This window comes from Diabrotica undecimpunctata, chromosome 2, assembly GCF_040954645.1.
Source record: "Diabrotica undecimpunctata isolate CICGRU chromosome 2, icDiaUnde3, whole genome shotgun sequence".
Classification (NCBI taxonomy): domain Eukaryota; kingdom Metazoa; phylum Arthropoda; class Insecta; order Coleoptera; family Chrysomelidae; genus Diabrotica; species Diabrotica undecimpunctata.
In genome coordinates, this window is record NC_092804.1 from 59,931,992 (window position 1) to 59,953,132 (window position 21,141).

Sequence of the window (21,141 nt, forward strand, 5' to 3'; positions counted from 1 at the left end):
TGTGGGCAGGCGTTCTGAATTCATTGTTTTAAGAAAATCTTCATTGGAAGTGTGCAAAACCCATAATATTTTTAGGATCCGTCGATAGCACCACAATTATATATACAATCTATTTTTTTTGTTGTTGTTTACAAATTTACCAAGGATATAGTTTCGATTTCAAATAAATCGCACTCACTAAAATTATTTAGTCGTCATTTTGCACAATATTATCGTCATAGCTGTCGCCACCGTTGATTGTTATTATGATTGGGCTTATTTCGTTTATTTTATTTTCACGAAACCACCAATCTTCAATTAATTCTTCACACTTGTATACACAATTCCGCTATACTTCTGTAATGGAAATTGATTTGTCATTCCCCATATATATTCGATGGGATTAAACTGTCAGTGGTATGATGGGTGACATAAAACTTGATGACTGTCATTTTTCAACCATTATATAATGTTTATACAAAGTCGTTATTTTTATTCAATATTTCGGAATTGTTAAGGGGCATTGTCTAAATCAATTACATTAGGCTCACTTAATCCAGAAATAAGTTGTCCGGAACTACTGAAGAATTGTTAGAATTGAACTATTTTTAATACTCCGTTGTTTTTTCTAAATAAGTAAACATTTTTTTGTGTTAAGTGTCAGCAATTTCGAAGTTACGAAAGTTACGTTGAGTTGTGAATTGCCGCTATCCATCCAAAGCATCCACCACAATATTGTTTTTTAGTTGGTCAGTTAAATCGTTGCTTACTTACTTTGCGCTTGCGTGCCATGATGTCATTGATGCAAGCTGAGATTTGTAATTTTTATGCATGTAGGTTTTTACTAAGTATAAAACTTATACTAAATTGAAACTAGGTTAAGGGTGGACCATACGGATCAACGCCCATAAATTCATCTGTTCAGACAAAAATGGCAAATAATATTTATATTATTAAATTTATCTACACAATAAAGTGACGCTTGACAAAATGTTCATAACGACCAATGCTTTACTACCTCTTAAAGCTCTCGTGATACTTATTAATACATGTCATAAAATAAACTTATTAGTGATGTGGTTTGGGCCATTTAATTATGGTACACGGCGTTTAAGTGCCTAACACTTAAATAATAAAAAAACACGTGGGACAACAGTATTTTTAAAAATACTTCCATTTTGAAGGTAAGTTTTTCACGAATTCATTATTCTTGCTAGCTTGTGAAATAGTGCTGGCAATAAACATCTTTAAATCTAAAACGCCGTCTACACTCTCGATCGAAGTTCTTCGGACGAAGTGTAGAAGTGAAGTTAATCGAGGAGAAGTGACACTACATACTCGTGAAGTCGAATAATGTAGTGTGACACTTCGTATTCGAACTTCGGATCCTTTGACTTGGACGCGAAAAACCGACACAGAACGGAAGTAGAACGAAGCGAGGCGAAGTCGCATGAAGTACCTGTCTACACTCTCGTACTCACTGAACTACGATCAACTTCGCGAGTAGTATAGTGGCTGCTTTAGCACACCACAAAATGGTAACTTCAGTTACTGGTATTAGTGGACCTCCATTATCTCACGCTCTCTTTCAAAATATCGAATTAATGAAGACACTTTCCTCACGCTCAGCTAACGATACGGTTATAATTGCAAATAATTTAAAAGATTTACAAAATATGATAGAACATCTAAATCATGTATGTACTATTTATGGCATAGAGATGAATTTAAAAAAAAATTTATGAACATCACGACAAATCATACAAACAACAATAATGAACTCTTAACAATCTCTAATACAATTACAGAAAAAGAAGGACAATAAAAGTACCTTGGTACATGGTTAACGTAAGCAAAAGAAATAAGATGCCGTTTAGAAATACCACGAGCCACCGTCTTGAAAATGAAATAGTTACTAACCAAGAGATATAACCTAATAAGAGAGATAATTAGATAATCTTCTCAGTTAATAAGAGAGATATTAAGGCAGCAGGATTAGACGAATTACCTGTAGAACTTTATCTTCTTCTTCTGGTTCCTATCCGTTTCGGATGTTGGAAATCATATTGGCAATCATGACCTTGCTCGCTGCGGCTCGAAACAGCTCCGTTGAGGTTTTCTTAAACCATGTTCTTAAATTCCGCAGCCATGATATTCTCCTTCTACCGGGTCCTCGCTTACCTTTGACTTTACCTTGCAATATAGACTGCAGCAGGGAGTAACGGTGCTGATTTCTCATAACGTGTCCCAGATATTGCAATTTTATGCGTTTGATCGTAAACACAATCTCTGGTTCCTTCTTCATTTTTTCTAGAACTTCCTTGTTCGTGATCCTTGCTGTCCATGATATTCTCAGCATTCTTCTATAAAGCCACATCTCAAATGCTTCAAGTTTTTTAATAGTGGTGTCTGTAAGCGTCCATGCCTCCGCCCCGTACAACAACACAGAGAAAACATAGCATCTCAAATGTCTCATTTTTGTATCTAGGGAGATGTTGTGACTTTTGAAGATGGCGCTCATTTTGTTAAAGACCGTTCTTGCCTTTCCTATGCGGCACTTAATTTCCTGTACATTGCTCCACTGTTCGTTTATAATAGTTCCCAGGTAGCAATACTGTTTTACTCGCTCTATCTGCGTCCCATTAATGTAAAGATGAGCCCCATTTATATTCTTCTTGCTGATAATCATTTGTTTCGTTTTGTGGGTATTAATGTTTAGTCCGTACTGTTGACTGTACTCATTTATTCTGTCTATTAGCCTCTGAAGTCCCTCTAAACTATCTGCTATCACCATGGTGTCGTCGGTATATCTAACATTGTTTACTCTTTCACCATTTAGAAGGATTGCCTTCGTCTATTCCGTAAACAGCGTTTATAACCACCCGTAAAAAACAAATAGCAAAAGAGTGCTCTAACTATCGAACACTGAGCCTCATGAGTCATACTTTAAAAGTACTAGCTTAAATACATAAGAAAATCTATGAAAAGTTAGAGGAGGATATTAGCGACACGCTAATGTTTAAAATTATTGGATGGTTTACTAAATGTTTTTCTTAAAATTGTTGCTTCAACTTTATCCGAAATGTTTGAATTTTATCTTCTGATATTTAACGGTCTGCTAAAAAGATAGAAATATATTTTTTAATTCTTGGTGATAATCTAAAATCTAATAAAAGTAACTTTTAAAGTAGGTACTTTGATAGGGTTCAATTACACAGCCAGTACTGACTAAATTCACTTGCAAGATAATTACAAATACAAAGACAGTAAAAACAACTTAATTTGCTTAAAAGTTATACACTAAAAGTAAAAGTTATACACTTACCTTTGGTAAATATGGATCATAGTCTAATCCTGATCTCTCGTAGAACAGAATATAAGCAGTACTAGTGTCGATCTTGGGCACTTTTACATCCCGATAGGGACATTTATAATTATTCAGGGATTTTCTACTACTGTATGGAGACTCCGATAGTAATTTTTCATTGTAGCTGTCCACGTTCGTTCCTAACTTATCCACCGAACCCACTGAGTTCGATCTGGAACTACTCAAGGTTTCAGTCGAACTCATATTAACATTACCTTCTTTCTTTTCAAGATCTTCCGATGCTGTACTACCAGAACTGAGTTTTCTAATATTTTTTCTTTTAGCCAAAGGTGTGCAAGAGGGTTTACTGGAGGTATTTGAGCTCAGAGAGAGCGTCGATTTATTGCTATTTATTTCGGGATCCGGAAGTACTTCTCGGCATGAACTGTCATTGTAGCAGTACCAATGGCCATTGGGATTACACGCGTAGGAAATATAATGTCCACCATTAAGCATTCCAGAATGACACTAAAAATATTAGACCGTTAAGATTTATTATTGATTACTAGAATGATACACGAGCATATAATGTATAAAAAATATAATAAAAAAACTAAAGTATATGTACACTAAAATAAATAAAATGGTTTTAAAGGAGTTCTGAAACTGTTTTCTTACATCAAAAATCATACATCATACATCAAAAACAGAGACTTCAACAGATCCCAGATATGCAAACATAAATGGGACAACGAGCACAGACCACAATCTAAAGATGTATTAATAATCATGAAAGAAACATACATCAGAGAGAAAAATCAAAAAGGCAGCCCACATCTTACTCAATGAAGTGTTCATCTTACTTCGTCTGTAACGTACTATAGGTTCGTCTATAACGTACTTGACGTTTGGTGGCTTTTTCAGAAGACCAAGACTCTGTTTTGCAGGAATCTTTTTCAAATCATCGGACAAAATCCGTGAAATAAACTAGACTAATACAAAGATTGGTCCAAAAAAAAATTTTTAATTATCAGGATTCTTAAACCGACAAAACCGTCCCAGAGAACACGACAATAACATATTCCACTGGTCATTTAGCTCTACTATTCACTGGCGTACGCAACAAAACGAAAAAGTGGACGAAATCCAGTAACAGTACGTTTTGAAATGTCTTGACCTCCATTAAAAATAATCATTTCTATCGAAAGTGCTCAGAACTGTAGCAAACGCTCCTTGGTGTATCAACAACCAAACTCTGCACAACGACCTCAACAGACCCTTTACCACACTCAGCGTACCGCCTCCAAATATAGTAAGACACCAAATAACTATGACGACAGGTATAATATTTTCAATTCCAACACAAGTTCCGTTAAGACAATAAACATTTGAATCACGTGAACATCCGAACAGAATTGCAAATACAGTATTGGGCGAATTAATGGAATCATTGTGACATTCTTCAATATTCACAGTTGGCATCACTGTCCAGACATTTACAACTGACCAAGCATTGAAAACATCTCTGACTTTTATTTGAGGGTGTTTTAGGACATTTACCACTAAGTTTGTGTTGTTTTGTACTATTTTGTATGGTTTTCGTTAATTAGTGAGTTTGTTTCGTGTAATTCCATCACGGATATTACGCCTAGGAAGAGTGAAAAGATTATAACGTTAACTGAACACACTTCTATGCCGCAAAGAGAAATCACAAAAACGTGTGGATTAAGTCAGGGGGTAGTAGGCAAGATTTTAAAGCGTAAAGGAGAAACGGGATCAATGGACGTGAAAAGGCTAAGAAAATGCGGAAGAAAGAGAAAAACAACACCAGCAGATGAAAGATTTTTACTTCGAACGAGCAAATTAGACCCAAGAAAAACAAGACAAGAGCTCCAATTAGATCCAGCAGCATCAGGTATAGTGATTTATGACGCAACTGTTCGGAAAAGACTTTTGGAGAATGGTAGAAGAGCAATGCGTCCAGATAGACAGCTTCTAACTGAACGAATAAAGAAACAAAGCCTATTGTGGTCCAACAAAATACTCTAATTGAACCGTAGATGAATGGAGAAAAGTCCTATTTACACATGAAACTCACTTTATAGTTCAGGGACAGCGGTCGAAATTCATCAGGAAGTCCGACAATGAAAACGTTACACCATCTCATATTGATCAAACCGTACACCCAGTAAAAAAATGTATTGGGGATGTTTTTCATACACGGAGGTTGGATCTTTGGTACCAATCGAAGGCATGATCAACAGCCAAAAATATAAATCCATGTTGGAACAACGTTTGGACACAAAACTCCAAAAATGTAAGCCCCAAGAAGGAGCGACTCTTCAACAGAATTCTGCTCCCTGTCACAAGTCATAGCAAATGATGGAATTTTTCTAAAGTACGAAGATAAATGTTTTATATTGGCCCGGCAATTCGCCAGACCTCAACCCCATTGAAAATGTATGGGCCATTTGTAAACCTAGACTGCAAATAATCGACTATACTACAAAAAAATAAAAATGATAGAAGCGGTTATTCAGGTGTGGTTTCGAAATAAATGGATATCTGGGAACTGTCAGAAGCTCATAGAATATATGCCAAAACGGGTAAAACAAGTAATTACAGCCAAAAGGGTACATAGTTCCTACTAAATGATGTTTTGTCAAAACATAATTTTTTTCTAAATAAACTCTTTTTTCATTAAAACAGCCTATGATTCCATTAATTCGCACAGTACTGTATCATTCAGCGAAAGTAGACATGCTACGATTTCTGATTAACGCGGAAGTGCCACTGCTGATAACAAAAAAACACACCGTCTGACCACGCGCTAAGCTGTGTGTATCATAAAATTATCTTGAACAAGAATATATAGAGAGGAACAATTGTACAAACATACAGAAAGAAAACTCGACCGAACATGACCATAACAAAATATTTTTTTCTACATTATAGCCGACCTTTACTAAAAACTCTTTTTATGAAGTTTATTGTTAATTACTTTCAATAAAAAAATATTCCCATTATGTTTATGCAAAACAGGTTACTGAATTATTTTTATCACTATGACAATCTATACTACAGAATCTATTACTATATTAATATGCTTCGCTATACTCCCTCTATAACGAACACGGTTATTACGAGGTTTCGCTTATAACGAGATACAGTAGATGTCCCGTGAAATTTCTATTGAACTATAACCGTCTATAGCGAGGCAAATTTGATTATAACGAGAGAAAATAAGGCCCAAAAACGTGTTTTTTACGATTTTAGTCCGGTCGTGGCTATAAATAAATACCTTTTCAAGCAGCCCCTCAATAAACTTAACTGCAGCCCGCAATAAACTTCTTTACAATGAATAAATACAACTGTTTTACATCTTTAGAAAATATATGATAGAATGATACTGGACCATTTAAAGTAGTTAAAAATGACAGAGTTCTTAAAATTGCAGAAGCAATAGTTTATGTTATCCTTGAAAATACGATTTATACATTATGTAGTTGGAAAAAAATATAAGTACAGCTTTTTTGTTTTAACGTATATCATTGATAATAAAAGTAAACAACTCTTTTATGTTTAAATATATTTCATTGACAATAAAAGTAAATAACTTTTTTTTCAAAAACGCCATTCAAACAATATTTATTAGCATCTAATATTGCTCCTAATGGCTTCACCATAGGAAGTTAATGGTTTAGAAAACTACAGATTCATATGTATGCACAGTATTATGATTGTCTGATATACCGAGATCGGCTTATAACGAGGTAATTAGTCTGTCATTTCAGTTCTCGTTATAGAGGGAGTCTACTGTATCTTCAAATAAAATAATATTCATTCTTTATTATATATCCTTTATATTAAATATTTATTTTGCGCTTACCACTGCAGCGTAGAGTTGATACTTCAAGTCAAATGCGTCTTGACCAGGCTTTAGTTGATGCCTGTGATAATCTTTCAAATGCTCGTCAATAATCGGCGTTTTAATTAAACTAGTAGATTCTAACCTCGCCCTCACTTTACTGTTTCTGTCAGCTAATTTATTTCCCTTTCCTTTATCACTATCATTTAGCAATTTACAACTTTCCAACGGAGAGTTAGCGTCTTTAACACACTTCCCTTTACACTTATCATCTACGTTGCACTTTGTTTCACTGCTGCCTTCTTCGTTTTCCTCGAGTATCCTTTCCGGTTGGCTGTCAGTCGATTTTTCCAGTTCTTCACTCTTCTTTGCTAAAAGTTGTCGGTGCCTCAAAATAGTTTCCTGTGGAACAGAGGCCAGATATGATGTGGGGTCAAAATTCTTGAAGGGGAAGTTGACGACTTTTTGAGTTTTTACCCATTTGTTGTTGACAAAAACGAATCGTTTTAGATGTATTATCTAAAAGCAAGTATGTTAGTTATACATATATATATCTTGTACAATATAAAACTTACAAGTATTGGCGGTAACCTCCAAATTTGCATCTTTTTAGTTGCCGGTTGATGATCTTGGCAACTACTACAATGATACTTAGTTTCCAACCTCTCTTCTGACGTAAAAGCTCTGAGACAATAGTCCAGGTCGATTGGTTCAGCGTGTAACTTTCTACATGTGACTACTGATTCGTGCTCCAACCACGTCTAAAAAAATAAAATATGCATTTTAATACACAATGCACGTCTAAAGTCGCAACTAATTTTTGAACCATAAAATTGAAATTAATCATTTTTTTGGGTAACTTAACTATGACGTAATTATTAAATCACTAAAAAAAATTCATTATCACTATTGAGAAAAAGATTGCACTAACTCTAATAATTTGGTAGTCTGCTAGACCAGGGCGGATCTGTTTTGACAAAAGACCAGTCTAGACCAAAAAAAATTGTGTGATAACTTCAGTAATAATAATTGACTTATCCTCCCTCTCAAGCAGGTCAGGAACATCAATAAAAAAATTTAAATATTTAAAAATTACTAAAAACATCTATTTTTTGTAGTTTCCTTGCTTATAACTTTAAAACAATTCATTTTGAAGCAAAGTGGTACAAAATTAAAATAGCGACAATTAAATTTTCTGTAAGATACGACTGGTTAAAACTGTTTTAATTTATTAACCTTGCTGCAAAATAGACATAAATACAAAAAAATAGGGAGAACCAAGTATTTTCTTATACAATGTTTTTTTATTTTTACAATTTTAAATATAATTTGTATCAATTCGACGGAAAAAATTCGATATCTTTTGATCAGAGTGTCCTATCGGCAAAAGTAAAAAACTTTAAGATGCAGAGTGCAGCTTTTTAATGCAATTTCTGCATTTTGCCGCAATTGTCAGTTTCTATAACAGTATTAAATCAATAAACGTTTCGCGATTTTTGCCATTTTTTATAATTATCATGAGATCATTAAAATGTATTAATAAAGTTTAATCTTCAAAATCTATGGCAAGAAATTTAGGTTTTGAATTTTGGCAACAAATGTGAGGCAAGACCGAAAATATTGAAAAGCATTTAGTTGTAGGTATTGATGACAAAATTTAATATTAAGTTACATAAGTTAAAAACACGGAGAATGATCAGAGGACAAAGAAAAGAGACGAACGAACTAATAAAAACGAAACACATTCAGAAGAAAACATGGGTAGACTACTTTCGATTCCCATTTGCCAAAGGTGACGACAATGAACCACCAACAGCAGAGGTGACGACAAACGAAGAAATAAGTATCGAGGAGAAAGAGGTAAAGGAAGCGTTAAAGAAATTAAAAAATAGAAAATCAGCAGCAGAGGACAGAATACCGAACGAACTCCTAAGTTACGGATGACGAGATCTGATCAAACAACTATTAAAACTAATCAAAATAATAATAGAACAAAACAGAATTCCTCAAGAATGGACATAAAGCATTCTAATATATCTCTTCAAAAATGGAAACAAATCGGACACAGAAAATTAAGTAGGAATTAATTTATTAAACACAACACTGAAATTATCAACCAAAGTGATAACAAATAAACGGAATGAAACTATAACACTAGCAGAAGAACAACAAGGTTTTAGGTCGGGAAGATCATGCACCGACGCTATATTTATAATGAAGCAAGTGCAAGAGAAATCATTAGAATACAATAAACCGGCATATCTATGTTTCGTGGACCTTAAGCAGGCATTTGACCGGGTTAAATTAAAGGACGTTATCCACTTATTGTACGCAAGAGATATACCTCTAGGAATAATCAAAAACGATCGAAACTATCTACCAAAACAACACAAAAAAAGTAAAAGTAGAAGAAGAACTAACCGACCCTATTGAAGCTGACAATGGGATAAGACAGGGAGATCTCCTGAGTCCTCTATTGTTCAACCTATTATAGATGAATTAATAAAAAAAGTAAGAACTAAGAAAGAATACCAAATGAGAGAAAAACAACTTAAAATAATCTGCTAAGCGGACGACGCAATACTACTCTCAAAGTGAAGATGATTTACAACGTATGCTGCACCAATTTAATATAACCGAAAGAAAATTTAACATGATACTTTACCCAAAAAAGACAAAATGCATAGAGTTACAACAGAAAATTTACTAAGATGTAAATTGGAGCTGAAAGGTCAGATAATAGAACAAGTGATAGAGTTTAAATATCTATGCATCACATTATCTAGCTACGAAAAGCTCGAAACTAAAGTGGAAGATCAAGTGAACACAGCAAACAGAGCCGCAGGCTGCCTGAATGAAACAATATGGGGAAATAAAAATAAAAAGGAAAGAACTGAAAGGCAGAATTTACAAAACAGTCATCAGAATACGCGGCAGAAACACGGAATGACACAGAGAGGACAAAAAGAGTGTTAGAAACAGCAGAGATGAAAACACAGAAAAATTGATGGTAAGACACTATGGAACAGAGCTAAAAGTACAGATATACGACGTAGATGCAAGGTGGGGAACATCGACAACTGGGTAAGAAACAAAAGAGCAGAATGGGACGATCATATAAGCCGAATGACAACAAATAGAGTAGTAAAGCTGGCAAGATAGAGTAGAGTAAGAAGACGATCAGTTGGAAGACCACGAAAACGATGGAACGACAACTTACTGTCGGCACATTGATAAACAGACAGAGTCGTGTCTACATAAAAAGAAGAAGAAGTTAAAAATAAGTTAATATTAAGCTACAGTTAAGTAATTCACTTTGTATAAGTTATTTGCCTATATTTCCTAAATGTTTCTGTCTTTTTATTAAAAACCTTTGTATATATAAGCGCCTTTTTCTTCAATTTTTGTCGCCTATAAATCTGAGCTCTATTTATAAGTTATACCAGTTAAAAATTTTATGAAGTTGGCATTTTTAAATTGAAACTAAACGAAACATTTATAATTTTATAGATGTCATTGAAACATATTATCTTCAATTATTACGGTGCTGAAACCTCATAAAAACAGTTTTTGGCAGTTTAGACATTGTTTGAGATTTTTGCTTCACTGCACGCGACAGCTAGGTATAACTAGCACAGATTCTCATTTTCATACCGCTCTCACGACAACAATCGATTATACCGATCACGATACGAAATAAGAAAGAATATCACTTATCAACCATTTTTGACAATATTCAGAAATACTAAAGATGTGCGGCATTGTTTCTTCCTAGTTGCAATTTACTATGTTGTTCATTTGGTTTCCTTCAGATTCGTTGCAAGTCAAAAGTAAGTTGTGCGATTAAAAACATTAACACTATTACTATCAATTTACCTTTTCTCTACTAGTCTGATATCTGAGATGTAATGCAGTCGGATCCCAATCAATCGAAATACACATGTTGTTAAGACTAGATGAACACATGTTTACAAGAAGTTCTTCAGAGCAGGGAATGATGCACCCTCTACAAAATTGCGTCCAATGACAAATGGCGCAAATTTGTCCACCCTGGAGAACAGCCTTTAACGTGAATGGGAATTCGTAGCCTAGAGAGTCATCACTAAAAAATAAGTAGTAATTAACAAAAATTAATATAAACTTCACTGCAAAAGCTTTGCCCCACCAAAAACTCGCGGATTCCGGTATTTTTTTATTATTTTAGATTTTTTTTGGTATTTATACTGTTAGACAATTAAAATGGACAAAAGGAAATTAAAAAAAAAGTTCACAAAACACATACAAAACAAATTTGATGTATATCCACTCTTATAGCTTGTACTCCCTACAGGGTGTCTCAAACATAAGAAAAACATTTTTTTTTCTTTCGCCCGGTATAAGCCCAAAAGAGGAGTTTGAGTAAACATTTCCCTATCAGTGCAAATAACCTGTTCACGAGAAAATCAACTATAAAAATGAGCACGGTGGTGCAAAACTTTTGCGGTTTATATAAATTTAAATACACTTAAGTTTATATAAATGTAAACAAAATAATTTATATACAGTGTATAAAGTAATTGTTGAATAATTAATCACATATACAGTATATGGGCAACATCAAGTTAAAGATGAATAGATACAAACCTAATGAATTTAAATTTATTATAAAATTATAATTAATGGAGCATTTTTCTGAAAGTTACTGTTTTTTTAATATATACATATAATTTTAATATGGAAATTTCTCTTATTTGGTTAGGCCAATATATGTTGTAGTTACATGATAATATCTCGAAACAAGAAGAAGAATGGAGCGATCCATGTTAGGAATAATTCTGCGAGACAAAATAAAAGACGAAGAGGTCAGGAGAAGAACCAAGATGACTGACGTCATCGAAAGGATAACAAGACTAAAATGGAGATTGGCAGGACACATAGCTAGAATGACGGATGGGCGATGGACAAAGAGGTTATTGGAATGGAGACCAAGGGAAGACAAGAGAAGCGTCGGTCGACTACTTACACGATGGGCTGACGATTTAAGAAGACAAAATAACAACAGGGAGTGGCGCAAGATAGACGGGGTTGGAAACACAAGGAAGAGGCCTATGTTCAGCAGTGAACTTTTGGAATAACAACAGGGAGTGGCGCAAGATAGACGGGGTTGGAAACACAAGGAAGAGGCCTATGTTCAGCAGTGAACTTTTGGGGCTGGATGATGATGATGATGTCGAAATTATATTCATTGAAGAAGAATAAATAACAATGAGGAACAGAATACTAATCAGCAAACATTACATAGTACGGAAAGGTAATATGTAGAATGTTGTTGTAAATTAAGTCGACTTTACACTACATGATGTATCATGTGATTTGTCATATGATTTGGTCATGAAGTGAAATTTACATGTTTACACTGTGTTATTTGTCATATGATTTTGTCTTGAGCGCTGTCATGCGGCTCGTCATAACTAGTCACACGAGAATAGGATGGTATCTATTCCGCATTATAAAATCATATGATTTTCGGTAATAATACCGGCAACACCAACATATTTAAGTATCGCGCCTCATTCTTATATCAATTCAGTGAAATTCCCTTCCTGAGAGACAACATCCTTTATTTATTTATTTTTTGTTTGCTGCTTTGATATTAAGCCTATTGTCTAATCTGTGCTATTTTGCCGTATTTTTCATTTATTATTTACTTAGTTTATTTTATTCTTAGTTTAGTGTTTTACGGTCTTCTTAGTCATAGTTTTAGTTTAGTTTCTTTATTAATTGTTTTAAATTTAGTATAATATAATATAAACACTAAATTTGATATACCTCGTCCACTATCTCTTCGTAAGAGATAGTGGACGATTTTTCTTCTTACTATTAGTATTAGCTGTGCGCAGTTGTTGCCGGCGTATAATTATCACAAGCCGTAAAGCCAATGCAAGCAAAGATTTATTTTCCATTAAATAGTTTATAAATCTAATAGTTGTTACCTATACTGTGTCTAATATTTATATGAACTTAAACAAAAAAAATCAACATAACCTCATTGTCACTCATATCATAAGTCACAACTTCATCATTCAGTGTAAACATGATTTTTGAAAGCATCATAGAAACGAGTAATCATAACCAATCTCATATGATATTGTCATATGATAAATCATGTAGTGTAAAGTCGACTTTACGTTCTTTAAAATGTAGTCTGCAGTGTACTCTCCTGTGACTGTGTGTCTGATATATCTGAAAATTTAACATGTTCCGCTAAGCTTAATTTTAACTTTGGAAATCCCCCGCCTACATAACCCTAGCTCAGGGTCATGCTGCCGGTCCCAAGTCCGGATAAAGGAGGAGGGACTCTGGGTTAGGTTAGCTTAGCCTCCTGCCCGGATGAACCAATTTAGGCTCACAAAACCGAAGCTGTCTCGGTACCAGGACAGATTAAATTAATGACGAATAATGTGTAACAAAGGACAAGGGAAAACGGAACAAAGATTAACCAAGCCTGCCAGCCGGAACATAAAATCTTGGAATGGAAGAAATCAGGAAACGATTATTGAAATGAGAAAACGTAGAATAGATATACGTGGCTTATCAGTGACCAAAAAGAAAGACCAAGAAACAACTTGCTAGACACAATACACCCTAAAATACAGTGATAAACGCAAGCAAGAAAGAGCACCCTCAGGCGTAGGCATTCTATTAAACGAGAATTACATAAACATTATTGAATAAATAGAATACGTAAACGACAGAATTTTGCAGGTATCACTAGCTTGACCAGATCAATTTGCACTTAATAAGTGTCTATGTTCCAGACGTTTCTAAACCCAGCACAGAAACATTATACAAAATATTACAAGAAACCATCGATAAAATTATTAGCAACCCAAAAACTAGTCAATTTTCAGAGACCTTAATGCTAGGATAGGCAATGACACCCTACCAGGAGTGAAAAAAATTCAAAGAAGATACCATCAATGAAAACGAAGAGTTTCTGATTGATCTTAGTACTAGAAATGAGATGGGGATTAACTAATAGATTTATCTTTTTTTTATTATTTATTTACATTGAATATTAATTTATTAAATATTAGATTATCACTAATTTGCATAAAATAGACAGATGGAAAGAGTATATTGAGGAACTGTTTAGTGATGAAAGGCCCGAGCTTGAAATTAACGAAGTAGTTACAGGACCTGACATAACTATGGACGAAATTGAACAAGCAATACGATTAGCAAAGACCCGAAAAGCGACGGGACCAGATGAAATACCGAGTAAAATAATAAAGCTCTTCGAAAGTTCAGGTAAAATATCTCTCCTTCATCTGTTTAATAAAATTTATGAAACTGGCTATATACCAACGGATTGGCGGCTGTCGACTTTTGTGACGATACCTAAAAAAGCAAATGCAAAAAGATGTAGTGACTACCGAACCATCAGCTTGATGAGTCATGTTGTAAAGATATTTCTACGAATTTCGCCCTCTAGGATGTACCAAAAAATAGAACAACTTGGTGACACACAGTTTGGATTCCGCAATAACCTAGGAACAAGAGAAGCACTATTTCGTATTCAGGTTATGGTACAGAGATGCAGAGATGTCGGACATCCAGTTTATATGTGTTCTGTTGACTTTGAGAAGGCCTTTGATCGAGTAAAACATACTGAAATGATAGCCATTCTTCAGCAGGTAGGTATTGATTATAAAGACCTACGCATTATTAAAAATGTTTACTGGCATCAACGTGCAAACATCAGGATTGGCCGGGACACTTCTGAAGAGCTTCAAAGAAGAGGAGTAAGGCAGGGCTGCATTTTGTCCCCGCTACTATTTAACATCTATTCTGAGTTCGTTTTCAATAAAGCAGTGGATAATGTTCAATGTAGTATAAAAATGAATGGCGTCAATATTAATAATAAGAGATATGCGGATGACACAGTGTTAATTGCAAGCAATTACGAAGAACTTCAACATCTAATTAATAGGATTACCACAACGTGTGATGAATATGGCCTTAAGCTAAACACCGCAAAAACAAAGGTGATGGTCGTCAGTAAAACGCCAATACAACCGGAAGTGGTAACAGCTTATGGTGAACAACTGGAGAGAACTAACAGTATCACTTACCTTGGTTGTAATCTAAATGAGAACTAGGAGATGAGCAAAGAAATTAGAATACAGATAGAGAAGGCCAGAGCTGCATTCTTTAAGATGAAGAAACTGTTATATGGAAACAATATTACTTTAAGTCTGAAAATTAGATTAGTGAGAAGTTATGTGTTCTCTACTCTTTTGCATGGTGTCGAAGGTTGGACTTTGACGGATGCACTTCTCAAGAAAATGGAAGCCTTCGAAATCTGGGTGTATCAGAGAATCCTACGAATAAGTTGGGTGGATAGAGTTCGTAACGAAGCTGTTTTGCATCGGATGGGAAAAGTTACGGAAGTGGTCAACACAGTTAAAAATCGTAAACTTGAATATTTTGGCCATGTTATGCGCCACCCAGAGAGATATAATATACTCCATTTAATAATACAAGGCAAGGTAGACGAAAGAAGTGGGCCAGGTCGAAGAAGAACGTCATGGCTTAGAAACCTGAGAGATTGGTTTAACAGATCCTCTGCATCACTTTTCCGAGCTGCCGTCAACAAAATTACTATAGCCAATATGATAGCCAACGCTCGATGATCGAGCTCGGCACATGAAGAAGAAGAAGATTAATTTATTTTGTTGTATAATCCACTGCTGGAATAATTATGTGATATATTTGATTTAAAATGAATTCAGGAATTTTTTTTGTAATTTGGCACCAATGTCAACTTAGATATCTGACGTACATAATGACGTGCATCGGGACTTATATTGTACCAACTGTATATGTGTTATTTATTTATTACATTACTTTCATTTAATAATAATTTAAATAAATAAATAACACTTATCTTGTAAATATGTATATCTCTAGCTCTATGTAATGAAGCTGATACTAGCACTAACATAATATTGGCACTATTTATAACATACCTGACAGAACCCTATTAGTTACAATTTGTTATTTTTAGAATTTTAACTTATCCTTTCCGGAGACCTGACGACGAACAGCAAATTTGAGCGTTCGAAACAAGTCGTCCAAGGTTTAATAAATAGATTGTGAGTAAGTTTGTTTATTTCTCCAACCCTATTATACATAAAACAACTTACCAGTCAGTTGCGTGGTTGGGCTGGTCGCTTTGAGGTAAAGGACTTAACAATCTAGTCACTTGATTCCACACTTCTTCGTAAAGGCTTTGGCAGGAGCTCTTTCCGTTAAATCCGAGCAGAAGAGGCATTCCGAATAGACTAGGTTTGCTTTTTTGTTGCGATAGAAAATACGTTTCTTGTCTGACACATTTCCTATGAACGGCTATAAGGTAAGAAGGACACTTTCGGCTTGAGTCTGATGAAGCTAAAGAAAAAAAAAACATAATCATGTGTTTTAACAAAAAATAATTCTGTACATGAGGATATGTCGTATGTCTAGATATCATGCTGGCATGCTGGTTCTAACGGTGTAATTCTCTATATGTTCAAGGTTGGTGTCTGTTTTTGGTTAAATTACAAATTTTGTTAGAAACAAATACAAATTTTGTATTAATTTATTAGAATATTAACATTTCACTATTTACAGTAATACGTTAAAAGGCAGTATATTAGAAAGCAGCAAATGATAGCAACATTTTATAAATATGATACACTTGTATAAAAAAAAAATTAAATGGGTTCTGAAAATGTTTTCGTGCGGCATGTCTAAGTTAAACATTATGTTTATATGGGGTTAGATCGCAATTGATTGTAATGAAAAGTACATTATTAATAACGTTTGACGTTTCGATTTCCACTCCGGAAATCGTTTTCAAAAAAGATATTTAATAAATTGTATGAAAACTATAACTAACAAATTAAGTTGGGTTATATTTTTCAAAACTGTCTGTTGACTTACTTTGCCTCAATATTGTAGGCAATAGCCTTCTTTTGGTTGAAAAAAAAATCTGAGAGTGGTCTTTTACCCTCGGAATATCAAACAAAAAATTCTGTTTTGTGTTTTTTATTTGCTTGTATGTGTGTTTAACATGTGTTTGTGTATTGCATATGTATTGTTTATAATTGTAGATGATGTCTGCGACTTCCTTTAATCCGCTATTGTCCGTATGTTCTGGTTGTTGACTTCTTCTTTTAGTACTGGCAACCAATGTTGCTGTGTTGCATTTAGGTAGGTATTGCATGTAGGTTTGCTATGACATTTTTCTTCATTAAGTACGATGAGAGCCGCTTCTTTGATTTTTCTGTTTATCATGTCATGTTTCTCGTTATCCCAGGCAGGTTTCCATATCTGAGATTTGTTGATGAATGTCTCTGTTCTTGATGAATGTTTAACGCTTGTTTTTCCTGACACTTAGTGATCTTGTGGTTTCGCCCACATAGAAATTGTTGCATCCAGTAGGCCCTGATAATTTTCACTCAGAATTCTTAAAACTTATGGACTATGATGGCATAAAATGGTTGAGAAATATATTTAACAATATATATGATACAGGCATAATTCCCCAAAAATGGTTAGTGTCAACTTTCATAAATCTTCCAAAAAAAACCCAATGCGAGAAAGTGCGAAGACTATAGAAATATAAGCCCTATGAGCCATTTACTTAACACATTTCTAAAGGTCATTCACAAAAGAATATTTAGAAAATGTGAGGAACAACTAACAAGAACACAATTCGGATTTCGTGATGCTCTGGGAACACGAGAGGCCCTATTTGCTGTACAGGTGCTCTTTCAGAGATGCAGGGATGTGAATTGTGACATATACGTATGCTTTATAGTTTACCAGAAGGTATTTGACAGAGTAAAACATGACAAATTAATGACTCTAATGCAAGAAATTGGAATTGACAACAAAGATCTTAGAATTATCAGAAACATTTACTAGAATCAAACGGCCAAAATCAAAATAGAAGACCAGTTAACTGATAAAATTGCAATAGAACGTGGAGTACGACAGGGCTGTATTTTGTCTCCATTGTTGTTCAATATTTATTCTGAATGGGTATTTAAGGAAGCTTTAGACGGTTGTGCGAAAGGAATACTAATAAACGGTGAATGGTTGAATAACATTAGATATGCAGATGACAATATAGTTTTTGCCGATAATCTGAATTATTGACAATTAGTAAAAAACCAATACTAAACGCTCAACTTACAATCAACCAACAGAATATCGAAAGAGTCGAGCAATATACATATCTAGGCACCAATTTAAATAGCCAATGGGACCACTCCACAGAAAATAAACAGCGAATAATAAAAGCAAAAGCAGCATTCGTTAGAATGAGAACCATTTTCAACAGTCGAGACATATCCTTCAAAACAAAATGCAGTCTATTGAACTGCTACATATTCACAGTTCTGCTCTACGGAATGGAAGCGTGGACACTGACTGTTGCATCTATGAATCGGCTCGAAGCTTTCGAAATGTGGTGTTATAGGCGAATCTTACGTATATCCTGGGTTGACAGAGTTACTAATGTGGAGGTCCTGCGTAGAATGGGGAAAGAATGTGAAATTCTCATGACCGTCAAAACTAAAAAGTTGGAATATCTAGGACATGTAATGAGAAATCAAGAACGTTACGGCCTTCTCCAGCTGATTCTCCAAGGGAAGGTAAATGGTAAGAGAGGACCAGGAAGAAGACGCATTTCCTGGCTTCAAAATTTACGAAAGTGGTATAACACGACTACCACTGAACTGTTCCGCGCTGCAATAAACAAAGTAAAGATAGCCGTGATGATCGCCAACATCCGGAGCGGATAGGCACTTTAAGAAGAAGATCTCTTTGATCTTGTGTGTTGTTGGGTTTGGTTTTGGACAGGATAGATCTGTCTGTTAATTGTTTAGAATGTTGTTGTGTGATGTTGTACTTATCTCCCATCCTTTTCTATTATAGACAAGGAAATACAATGATAAAACTACATCTATAAAATGAAGGAAAACGTCATGTATAAAAAAATATAGGCTTGTTGGATAAACCAGTATTTAAACAAATATAAATATAAAGATATCAATCTAAACCGCCCAACGAATTAAAATGTTAATTTCAAAAGAAAATTTTCATTTTATAATTTCAAAAAAGAACCTTTTAGAAAAGAAAATTGAAATCAAAAATCGACCAACAAAGAAATGATAAAACAATGCAAAAATACTGCAGTCAACCATCCTTAATGTTTTGAAACCAGTAACGACACAGCAACCTACGTAAGGAAACTGAAGACTATGTTATCTATTTTCAGCTTCCTGATATATCTACATTTGAAAGAAGAGGACTCAACCTTTCCAGGTATAGTAACACTGTTTTAGTACCATAGAGGCCAGTCATATAGAACGAAACAATGTTTCAGTTATTGGGAAATTTATTTCATCGGGAAAAAGAATACGACCATCGAATTCAATACTAAATGTAGTTCACTGTGATAGTGGAGGGTTCTCGGTCAAAGGTTGGTGAATAAAGGAAAGGATATCAGCTCCTTCGCCCTTTTATTTTAAGACGTTTCGTGTATTAATTCATGTACATCATCAGTTCATTTACAAATTAATTAAAGAAGCAAACATCCATAGAGAAAAAAGGGCACATGGTTTACCATAAAAAAGATATGCAGCTTAATACAAAATAATAACAAAACATTCAGTTTTACGTAAGAGAAAACAGAACAGAAGTCAGTTTTGTAAAAATATAAAATGTTGGAAATAAAGCGGTATAAATAACTATAGCGAAAGAAAAACTTTCCGACATGGAGGACAAATAGAATTGCAAAATAGCACTGATATTATCTTATAAGACATTATTAGGTGCTATATTTAATATTTAACTAGGTAGCATTATTCCATAAATTTCTTGCAAAGTAGTATACGACAAATTTAATTTAGTATTACCAAAGGAGCACCATGCGAGCACTTCAAAGGTTAAAATAATTATTAAGGTTATTAAAATTGTAAGATTTTTGGAGGTTTAGCAGTTTCAAGTGACGCTGACAAAACATTAAATGAATTTGTTTTACATTTTTTTCACTTTGTAGCACAATATAATCCCACCAGTCAGACACTGAAATAAAGTAGTACAAATTGTAACTCAATCTAATGAGAGGTACATATAGAAATATATTACAAGTCGGCTCCATATAATCCAATCTACTGTGTCAAAATTTTAAAAGGTATAGTGAAACAGGAAATTACAAAATAAGACTGGGTCAAGGAAAGAAACCGTGTACAAGTGTTCCATACGACCGCTTTTTAATTTTTCAGAGCTTACGAAATAGCTCATTAACATCTACGCATCTTAAAATCGAGTTGTTGAATACAAGACAGGTTAATGTTAGTACTAAAACAGTCAGACGAAGGTTAACAGGTGCTAACCTTAGACCAGAACGCCGTGTCAAAGTTCCACGGCTTTCTTAAAACGTCACAAGGTGTCGACTAAAATTTGCCAGAGACCATGTTTATTGGATATCGAGCAGTGGAAAAATGTTTTGTTCGTAGATGAGACCAAAATTCAGTTATAGAAGGCAGATGGACGAAACTTCGTCTACAGAAGAGTTGGCAAAGTTATAACCTCATACAAAGCGTTAGTTTTGTTGGTGGCGACGTAATGCTATGGGGTGGTATTGCCTGGAAAGAAGATAGCGAACTTGTGTAGGTGATTGGGTGAATAACAGCTGATATGTACATTGAGAACAGTTTAGAAGATAATGTTTTGTCATGTGCCGGCCATATTGGATATGACAGATTCGAGCTAATGCACGCTAACGCACGTCCTCATGTCTCTATATCAGTGAATGCTTACCTTGATGAGGTTCAATAATTCATACAGAAAATAGTCATTATAATTGGCAACCTCCGTAGAAAGACTTCACTCTGAGAAGAAAGAATTTAAATGGGATATGCAGACAGCATATTTGTATCAACAACAGTGC

At 34.4% G+C, this 21,141-nt stretch overlaps 1 protein-coding gene across 4 annotated transcripts in view; it reads right to left on the reverse strand.

Moving 5' to 3' along the window:
- Positions 1-21,141, reverse strand: part of LOC140434618 (ubiquitin carboxyl-terminal hydrolase 32-like) — a 186,110-nt gene that overhangs the window by 11,966 nt on the left and 153,003 nt on the right. For all 4 annotated transcript variants that reach the window (XM_072523009.1, XM_072523011.1, XM_072523010.1 and 1 more), the window contains 5 exons: positions 16,343-16,586; positions 11,031-11,256; positions 7,730-7,915; positions 7,176-7,673; positions 3,305-3,814 (listed from right to left, as the gene is read on the reverse strand). In XM_072523009.1, coding sequence (XP_072379110.1) covers positions 3,305-3,814; positions 7,176-7,673; positions 7,730-7,915; positions 11,031-11,256; positions 16,343-16,586 — 1,664 coding nt within the window. The remainder of the gene's footprint in view (positions 1-3,304; positions 3,815-7,175; positions 7,674-7,729; positions 7,916-11,030; positions 11,257-16,342; positions 16,587-21,141) is intronic.